The 10,666-nt window shown below is 45.8% G+C and overlaps 1 protein-coding gene across 1 annotated transcript; it reads right to left on the bottom strand.

The window, feature by feature from the left end:
- Window positions 1-3,862: 3,862 nt before the first annotated feature.
- On the bottom strand, window positions 3,863-5,164 carry LOC118940176 (zinc finger protein 180-like). Its single transcript, XM_036948490.1, has one exon. The coding sequence runs from the start codon at window positions 5,065-5,067 to the stop codon at window positions 4,078-4,080; it is 990 nt and encodes a 329-aa protein (XP_036804385.1). The 5' UTR covers window positions 5,068-5,164; the 3' UTR covers window positions 3,863-4,077.
- Window positions 5,165-10,666: the final 5,502 nt, after the last annotated feature.

The raw sequence follows: 10,666 nt of genomic DNA, 5'->3' as shown, positions 1-10,666 counted from the left end.
AGTGTGAGACCAGTCATGGCAGGAAAGCAAAACTAAAGGTAAATAAAAAGGTAATTTATGTTACTGCTTTGTTTTGTCATGTTTCTTAGTACAGGGTTTAGGCATCATTCAGGACACTGGTTTGATGCCTAAAGCTGTTTAAATTACGGGTCGCCACCTTCTGGTTCAACGAAGCTACTACACCCACTGCATTCAACTTCACTGGCGTCTCTTCATGTTGGTTAGGTGGTGATATTTTATACAAACCAGTATCCTGAATGATGCCTAAACCCTGTACTAAAAAACATGAAAAAACAAAGCAGTAACATAAATTACCTTTTTATTTACCTTTAGTTTTGCATCCTGTTAGTATAGGTCAACATAACTTAATTAATGACAGTGAATAATCAAATCCATAATTACAGAAAATGCACTGTACACAAAGCTGCATACAGTGTTTCAACTTATGTCAATTATATATAACACACACACACACACTTGGAGTAGGGTTTCACATCATCAGACTATCCCAGACTCCCAGATAGTGTTGTAGTAACTCTAACTTTCCCAAAATTCCCAGGTTTTCCAGAAATCCTGGTTGGAGGATTCCGGATCTCTGGCAAACCTGGGAATTTTGGGAAAGTTAGAGTTACTACAACACTATCTGGGAGTCTGGGATAGTCTGATGATGTGCGTTGACCCTTTCCACACTGTCTGGGAGTCTGGGATAGTCTGATGATGTGCGTTGACCCTTTCCACACTATCTGGGAGTCTGGGATAGTCTGATGATGTGCGTTGACGCTTTCCACACTATCTGGGAGTCTGGGATAGTCTGATGATGTGCGTTGACCCTTTCCACACTATCTGGGAGTCTGGGATAGTCTGATGATGTGCGTTGACCCTTTCCACACTATCTGGGAGTCTGGGATAGTCTGATGATGTGCGTTGACCCTTTCAACACTATCTGGGAGTCTGGGATAGTCTGATGATGTGCGTTGACCCTTTCCACACTATCTGGGAGTCTGGGATAGTCTGATGATGTGCGTTGACCCTTTCCACACTGTCTGGGAGTCTGGGATAGTCTGATGATGTGCGTTGACCCTTTCCACACTGTCTGGGAGTCTGGGATAGTCTGATGATGTGCGTTGACCCTTTCCACACTGTCTGGGAGTCTGGGATAGTCTGATGATGTGCGTTGACCCTTTCCACACTGTCTGGGAGTCTGGGATAGTCTGATGATGTGCGTTGACCCTTTCCACACTGTCTGGGAGTCTGGGATAGTCTGATGATGTGCGTTGACCCTTTCCACACTGTCTGGGAGTCTGGGATAGTCTGATGATGTGCGTTGACCCTTTCCACACTGTCTGGGAGTCTGGGATAGTCTGATGATGTGCGTTGACCCTTTCCACACTGTCTGGGAGTCTGGGATAGTCTGATGATGTGCGTTGACCCTTTCCACACTGTCTGGGAGTCTGGGATAGTCTGATGATGTGCGTTGACCCTTTCCACACTGTCTGGGAGTCTGGGATAGTCTGATGATGTGCGTTGACCCTTTCCACACTGTCTGGGAGTCTGGGATAGTCTGATGATGTGCGTTGACCCTTTCCACACTATCTGGGAGTCTGGGATAGTCTGATGATGTGCGTTGACCCTTTCTTTCCACATTGGACATAGGATTTTATAAAGGAGAGTGACCATCATGGGAAGAAGACCCCAGTGGTCCTTGGAACTCTATGGCTTGGGGTGGAGGGGGGTCTGAGAGAGAAGGGTAGCCTGGGGGGAGGGGTGGGGAGAAGGATCTGGAGAGAACCTGGGGGCTGGGTGGAGGACTGGCGGTGGAGGGGGATCTGGGAGAGAAGGATCCGGGGCTGGAGAGAACCTGGGGGCTGGGTGGAGGACTGGCGGTGGAGGGGGATCTGGGAGAGAAGGATCTGGGGCTGGAGTGAACCTGTGTGTGTGTGTGTGTGTGTGTATATATATAGTAAAGATCATGTATAGAATTTCAGGGCAGGTTGTCGTTTATAGAAGATATACACTGAGTATACCAAACATTCGGTTAACCTTCCTGATAGAGTTATTATTGACTCAGAACAGCCTCAGTTAGTTGGGGCATGAACTCTACCAGGTGTTGAAAGCTGTACTGCTGGCCCATTTTGACTCCAAGGCTTCCCACAGTTGTCAACCCGATGTCCTTCGGGTGGTGGACCATTCTTGATACACACGGGAAACGGTTGACCGTGAAAAACCCAGCAGCGTTGCAGTTCTTGACACAAACCAGTGTCTTAAATCTTTTGTCTTGGCCATTCACCCTCTGAATGGCACACACACACACACACACACACACGTCTCAAGGCTTCAAAATCCATCTTTGACCTTCCCTTCATCAACAGTGATTGAAGTGGATTTAACAAGTGACATCGATAAGGGATCATAGCTTTCACCTGGATTCTCCTGGTCAGTCGATCTCATGGAAAGAGCAGGTGTTTTTAATGTGTCTGTCCTGAACTTTCTTGCCATTTTCATATAATGTGAGAGGGCAGGTGAGTAAGGTATAATGTGAGAGGTCAGGTGAGTGAGGTATAATGTGAGAGGTCAGGTGAGTGAGGTATAATGTGAGAGGTCAGGTGAGTGAGGTATAATGTGAGAGGTCAGGTGAGTAAGGTATAATGTGAGAGGTCAGGTGAGTAAGGTATAATGTGAGAGGTCAGGTGAGTAAGGTATAATGTGAGAGGTCAGGTGAGTGAGGTATAATGTGAGAGGTCAGGTGAGTGAGGTATAATGTGAGAGGTCAGGTGAGTGAGGTATAATGTGAGAGGTCAGGTGAGTGAGGTATAATGTGAGAGGTCAGGTGAGTGAGGTATAATGTGAGAGGTCAGGTGAGTGAGGTATAATGTGAGAGGTCAGGTGAGTAAGGTATAATGTGAGAGGTCAGGTGAGTAAGGTATAATGTGAGAGGTCAGGTGAGTGAGGTATAATGTGAGAGGTCAGGTGAGTAAGGTATAATGTGAGAGGTCAGGTGAGTAAGGTATAATGTGAGAGGTCAGGTGAGTAAGGTATAATGTGAGAGGTCAGGTGAGTGAGGTATAATGTGAGAGGTCAGGTGAGTGAGGTATAATGTGAGAGGTCAGGTGAGTAAGGTATAATGTGAGAGGGCAGGTGAGTAAGGTATAATGTGAGAGGTCAGGTGAGTGAGGTATAATGTGAGAGGTCAGGTGAGTGAGGTATAATGTGAGAGGTCAGGTGAGTAAGGTATAATGTGAGAGGTCAGGTGAGTGAGGTATAATGTGAGAGGTCAGGTGAGTAAGGTATAATGTGAGAGGTCAGGTGAGTGAGGTATAATGTGAGAGGTCAGGTGAGTAAGGTATAATGTGAGAGGTCAGGTGAGTAAGGTATAATGTGAGAGGTCAGGTGAGTAAGGTATGATATGAGCGGTCAGGTGTGTAAGGTATAATGTGAGAGGTCAGGTGAGTAAGGTATAATGTGAGAGGTCAGGTGAGTAAGGTATAATGTGAGAGGTCAGGTGAGTAAGGTATAATGTGAGAAGGTCAGGTGAGTAAGGCTTCATGTATTTACCTGTAAACCAGGTGACTCTCCTGGCAGATGAAATGCCTTCACATCATGGAAACGCCACACGGCTTGACACTGCAACTCTATTACGAAAGTAACACGTTGCTAACTAGTTACTATTTAAATACACATTTCAACTTTGTTGTTGTTACCTTGTTACTGAGTAATGTAATGATATTACTCTAACCCCCTGTGTTACTAATGTGTTTCCCCAACACTGGTGCAATAACATCAATGTGCAAATCAAACGTTCAAGAGGAGAGCGGTTGACTTTCGATAATAGAAGTGTGGTGAAGAAAGTATTGATTTATGGAGATAGAAACTGAATAGATTTCTGGAGGAATAGACACTTTAATTTAAAATGTGACCCTCATGTCATATTTCATAAGCTTTGGTACATTTTTTTATATGACAATGTACATGAGGTTGGAGAAGAAAATAAGAAAAAAAACAACTCAGTCAATATTGGTTAGATGCCCAGCGTGGCAACACCATTATAAAGGTCAGTGTTGGGCAACATCTTCTGATATTTTATGCATTTAAAACTCTTCCCACACTAACAGCAGTGGAAAAGCTTCTCATCTGGTGCATCTTCAGAGTTGTTAAATGCCTGAAACTCTTCCCACACCGAGAGCAGTGGTAAGGCTTCTCTCCGATGTGCGTTAGCTGGTGCCTCTTTAGGTCTGCTGTCTGACTGCAGCTCTTCCCACATTGAGAGCAGTGGTAAGGCTTCTCTCCGGTGTGAGTTCGCTGGTGTCTCGTTAGGTGTGCTGGCCGACTGAAACCCTTCCCACACTGAGTGCAGTGGTATGGCTTCTCTCCTGTGTGAGTTCGCTGGTGTTGCTTCAGGTCTCCTGCCTGACTGAAGCTCTTTCCACACTGAGAGCAGTGGTACGGCTGCTCTCCTGTGTGAGTTAGCTGGTGTTTCTTCAGGTGTGCCGTCTGACTGAAGCTCCTCCCACACTGAGAGCAGTGATAAGGCTTCTCCTCTGTGTGAGTTAGCTGGTGTGTCTTTAGAGCTCGTGCCCAACCAAACCGCTTCCCACACTGAGTGCAGTGGTATGGCTTCTCTCCTGTGTGAGTTCGCTGGTGTTGCTTCAGGTCTCCTGCCTGACTGAAGCTCTTTCCACACTGAGAGCAGTGGTACGGCTGCTCTCCTGTGTGAGTTATCTGGTGTTTCTTTAGGAAATATAAACTGGTGAAGTTATCCCCACATTGAGAGCAGTGATAAGGCTTCTCTTCTGTGTGAGTAATCTGGTGTGTCTTCAGAGATCCTGCCCGACCAAAGCTCTTCCCACACTGAGAGCAGTGGTAAGGCTTCTCTCCTGTGTGAGTTCGCTGGTGTGTCTTTAGGTGACCTGCCTGACTGAAGCGCTTATCACACTGAGAGCAGTGGTAAGGCTTCTCTCCCAGGTGTATTATCCTCTGGTGTCGCTTTAGATGTGCTAAATTACTGACGCTAGTCCCACATTGGGAGCAGTGGTAAGGCCTCTCTCCTGTGTGAGTTTTCTGGTGCGTCATTAGTTTGCTTGGTGTCGGAAAGCTCTTCCCACATTGATCACACGGGTAAATCTTCTTTATTCTGTGAGTCTGTTGGTGTGATTTGAGGGGAATTGGACAATTGCCTCTGCAATCTGAGCAGGGGCGGGGCCTACAAGTGTGCCTTCTCAACTCCTCTGGATCATAGAAACTAGTGAAGCAGTCCATGCAGTGGTGATGTTTCTGTCTTGAGTTCCTCCGTCTGTGTTGTTTATGGTTTCCTGATGCTGTGGAACTGGGCTCACTGTCTGAACCTGGGTTGGAGATCTCTCCTGTGGGAATATGGACATACAGTAGCTAGTTAAAAGTCTACACACCTCTTGCATAGTCTACACATTTTGCTGCCTTAAAACAAAAAATATCAAAAGGGAATTACGTTAGATTTTTCCACAACCAATCTACACAACCGACCAAAATATTTATAAAGTTACCAAAGACAAATTATAGAACATTTCAGAAGTCATAAAAAAACAAAGATGTCTTGATTGCGTCACATGTCCTCAAAACCCAGTTAATACTTCCTTGATTACTTCCTGGAACCACCTTTTGGCAGCCATGACAGGTCTCAATTATATTGAAGCAGACTAACTTCACACATCTCTTAGGGCAACATGTATCCATTGTCGGTTTTCCTCTAACTTTAACCTGAGCTTCGCTCCTTTAATATTTATTTTGATCCTGACAAACTATCCTGTCTCTGCCAGTGACAAGCATACCCATAACAGGATCCTGATTCCACAATATTTAAAGATATAGACACAGGTGGGTAAATAAGTTGCACAGTGGGTTAATGGTATACTGCTACTGTAACCAATGTGAAATGGCTAGCTAGTTAGCAGTGGTGCGCGCTAATAGCGTTTCAATCGGGTGACGTCACTCGCTCTGAGACTTGAAGTAGTTGTTCCCCTTGCTCTGCAAGGGCCGCGGCTTTTGTAATGATGCTTCGTGGGTGACTGTTGTCTATGTGTGCAGAGGGTCCCTGGTTCGAGCCCGGGTCGGGGCGAGGGGTCGGGCGAAAGCTAAACTTTTACACGACCACAATCTCTGTCTAGAAGCGGAGCTCACTTTAACAATAATAGTTGTGGGAAGTGAGCTGTCAATAATAGTTGTGGGAAGTGAGCTGTCAATAACAGTTGTGGAATCTCCTGCTGACCTGGATCAGTGATACTATCTACTTCCTCTTCCTCTAGAGAAGACCCGTCCCTGTTCTCTTCTTTGACTGGACTCTCCTCGTCGTTGACTCCGCTCTCCTTCACCTCCTCTTTGAGTGGTCTTTCCTCCGTCGCCTCTGTGATGGCTCTCTCCTCCTCTACCTCCTCTTTGACTGCTCTCTCCTCCACCTCCTCTCTGACTGCTCTCTCCTCCACCTCCTCTCTGACTGCTCTCTCCTCCTCCTCCTCCTCCACCTCCTCTCTGACTGCTCTCTCCTCCTCTTCCTCTTTGACTGCTCTCTCCTCCTCTTCCTCTTTGACTGCTCTCTCCTCCACCTCCTCTCTGACTGCTCTCTCCTCCTCTTCCTCTTTGACTGCTCTCTCCTCCACCTCCTCTCTGACTGCTCTCTCCTCCTCTTCCTCTTTGACTGCTCTCTCCTCCTCTTCCTCTTTGACTGCTCTCTCCTCCTCTTCCTCTTTGAATGCTCTCTCCTCCACCTCCTCTCCGACTGCTCTCTCCTCCTCCGCCTCTTTGACAGCCATCTCTTCCTCTAGGACTTCTGGCTCCTCTTTGACAATCACATTGAGTTGCAGTGGTTGACTGCAGTCCTCCAGCTTCACTGAGACCATCTCTGGACCCTGCTGTGAGCTTCTCTGGTCTGGAACACCACAGCCAGAACCTGGTGACTCTGTGGACTTGGGTTCAGACATGGAAGACTAGAGATGGATTCAGAAGAGGAAGAACAACAAGTGAAAGGTGAGCTTCACAAAACAGGGTGAGTTTCACTAGAACAGCTTTTCTAACAAAAAGGGATAGACCATGCATGCAAAATATTTCGGCTTCTAGGATTCTGCTAAGAAAATGTAGCTAGCTAACATTGCTGTGGCGATGACAACGATCGCTAACGTTAGCCATTTGAGCTAACTGGGTTAACTTTAGCTTACTGTTAACTATTTTTTTAGCTTTATTGGGTTAACTGCAGTTTACTGGTTCACCTTTCTCACTGCGGTGGGATGTGATCTAGCTAGATGGCTCAATTACAAGCACAAAGCTAAATTACAAGCACAAAGTTAGTTTAAAGCCGAACCAAAATGTGAATTTGTTTTGTAATCACACTGGACAAATGGCTAACTAAGTAAATGATTTGCTAAATTTGAAGTTAGGTAACTAAGGTTGGCTAGCTAGCTAACACACGGCCTGGCTAACTAGCCATGCTAACTTACTAACGTTAGCTAGTGATCAGTGTTGCCTGATTGAGATGAACAGTTCACACATCACATATCGGACATTGTTGACTTGCTAAAAAAAAAATGTGATCATTCACAATTAGCGTTAGCGTAGGGGTTGAAGATGACAACCTAGCAGTAACCCAGTTAGCGTTAGCGTAGAGGTTGAAGATGACAACCTAGCAGTAGCCTAGTTAGCACCTAGTAGCTAGCTAGCTAACTTTGTTAAACATGTGGCCTAGCTTTTTGTCGAGACATGTTGATTGGGGGTAGGTCGACAAATAATCAGACTACTAAAAACAGTTATAAGTACATAGAATGTTATAAATTATGAAGTTAATTTACATAATGACTTGAGCATGTAGAATAGATGTGTAGTTGTAAACACACTTTGCAAAGTGTGTAACTGACGAGTTGTGAACATGAAAGAATAATCTGTAATTGCATTTGCAAACTTGTAACTTAATATTTGCATCTGTAAACCTGCGCATGTTAATTTGGCATGCTCAGTCTTTTGGCAGTGGTTTAGCGCCCAACCTGGACAAAAAAGATTTATAGATGTGCAAACAGCGTTTTGTAAGCAAGGAGAGCGAGAGAAGGAGCTCTGGGAGGTGGGACAGGTTTCTTTTAACCGATCGGATGAAGTTTCATAGACCAGCCATACTCTACAATGGTTGGTTGGTGACAGCTCACATGGGCCATGTTGTCTGGCGCAACCACCTGTCAATCACGACGTGCGGTACCAGGTTACCACTAAGACTGATTGCACAATGTCCACCTGTTAGCTGTGATGGCGGGTGAGTTTATAGGTCTTTTATGTTACGTTTCCCAGCAAGAAACCAAACATTAACGCTCAAACAGAAGGGGAAACTAACAACAACAACCACCTAAACGAAACAGGTGGGGTTCTAGGAGGGGTTCTGAAAGACACTCATGGAGGTGTCCACTGAAAGTTGACGAGCAACAACAACTGGGACCAAAAAGACACTAAATTTGCCCAAGAGGTAAACAAAATAAAACCCTGAAAGAGCACAGGTGAAACACCTTCTGACAAATGAGATGACAAACCAGCACAGGTGAAACACCTTCTGACTAATGAGATGACAAACCAGCACAGGTGAAACACCTTCTGACTAATGAGATGACAAACCAGCACAGGTGAAACACCTTCTGACTAATGAGATGACAAACCAGCACAGGTGAAAAACCTTCTGACTAATGAGATGACAAACCAGCACAGGTGAAACACCTTCTGACGAATGAGATGACAAACCAGCACAGGTGACAAACCTTCTGACTAACGAGGTGACAAACCAGCACAGGTGTAACACCTTCTGACTAACGAGATGACAAACCAGCACAGGTGTAACACCTTCTGACTAACGAGATGACAAACCAGCACAGGTGTAACACCTTCTGACTAACGAGATGACAAACCAGCACAGGTGTAACACCTTCTGACTAATGAGATGACAAACCAGCACAGGTGAAACACCTTCTGACTAATGAGATGACAAACCAGAACAGGTGAAACACATACTGACTAACGAGGTGAAACCAATTGGTGCGCCTAACGTGGCCAATCACTGGATGATCTACGATCCAGACTATCCTACCAACTGTAATATCTGGTGTGTTACCGAGTCGCGGCTGAACGATCCAGACTATCCTACCAACTGTAATATCTGGTGTGTTACCAAGTCGAGGCTGAACGATCCAGACTATCCTACCAACTGTAATATCTGGTGTGTTACCGAGTCGAGGCTGAACGATCCAGACTATCCTACCAACTGTAATATCTGGTGTGTTACCGAGTCGAGGCTGAACGATCCAGACTATCCTACCAACTGTAATATCTGGTGTGTTACCGAGTCGAGGCTGAACGATCCAGACTATCCTACCAACTGTAATATCTGGTGTGTTACCGAGTCGAGGCTGAACGATCCAGACTATCCTACCAACTGTAATATCTGGTGTGTTACCGAGTCGCGGCTGAACGATCCAGACTATCCTACCAACTGTAATATCTGGTGTGTTACCGAGTCGAGGCTGAACGATCCAGACTATCCTACCAAACCAACTGTAATATCTGGTGTGTTACCGAGTCGAGGCTGAACGATCCAGACTATCCTACCAAACTAACTGTAATATCTGGTGTGTTACCGAGTCGAGGCTGAACGATCCAGACTATCCTGCCAACTAACTGTAATATCTGGTGTGTTACCGAGTCGAGGCTGAACGATCCAGACTATCCTACCAAACTAACTGTAATATCTGGTGTGTTACCGAGTCGAGGCTGAACGATCCAGACTATCCTACCAACTGTACTATCTGGTGTGTTATGGAGTCGAGGCTGAACGATCCAGACTATCCTACCAACTGTACTATCTGGTGTGTTACCGAGTCGAGGCTGAACGATCCAGACTATCCTACCAACTGTAATATCTGGTGTGTTACCGAGTCGCGGCTGAACGATCCAGACTATCCTACCAACTGTAATATCTGGTGTGTTACCGAGTCGAGGCTGAACGATCCAGACTATCCTACCAACTGTACTATCTGGTGTGTTACAGGTCGCGGCTGAACGATCCAGACTATCCTACCAACTGTAATATCTGGTGTGTTACCGAGTCGAGGCTGAACGATCCAGACTATCCTACCAACTGTAATATCTGGTGTGTTACCGAGTCGAGACTGAACGATCCAGACTATCCTACCAACTGTAATATCTGGTGTGTTACCGAGTCGAGGCTGAACGATCCAGACTATCCTACCAACTGTAATATCTGGTGTGTTACCGAGTCGAGGCTGAACGATCCAGACTATCCTACCAACTGTAATATCTGGTGTGTTACCGAGTCCCGGCTGAACGATCCAGACTATCCTACCAACTGTAATATCTGGTGTGTTACCGAGTCGAGGCTGAACGATCCAGACTATCCTACCAAACTAACTGTAATATCTGGTGTGTTACCGAGTCGCGGCTGAACGATCCAGACTATCCTACCAACTAACTGTAATATCTGGTGTGTTACAGAGTCGAGGCTGAACGATCCAGACTATCCTGCCAACTAACTGTAATATCTGGTGTGTTACCGAGTCGAGGCTGAACGCTCCAGACTATCCTACCAAACTAACTGTAATATCTGGTGTGTTACCGAGTCGAGGCAGAACGATCCAGACTATCCTACCAACTGTAATAT

This window comes from Oncorhynchus mykiss, chromosome 17, assembly GCF_013265735.2.
Source record: "Oncorhynchus mykiss isolate Arlee chromosome 17, USDA_OmykA_1.1, whole genome shotgun sequence".
Classification (NCBI taxonomy): Eukaryota; Metazoa; Chordata; class Actinopteri; order Salmoniformes; family Salmonidae; genus Oncorhynchus; species Oncorhynchus mykiss.
Note: the sequence above shows the minus strand (reverse complement) of the source record. Positions and strands in the feature narration are given on the sequence as shown.

Excerpts from the sequence above, each read along its gene's own strand:
- LOC118940176 (XM_036948490.1), bottom strand. The coding sequence starts at position 5,067 with ATGACGCACCAGAAAACTCACACAGGAGAGAGGCCTTACCACTGCTCC.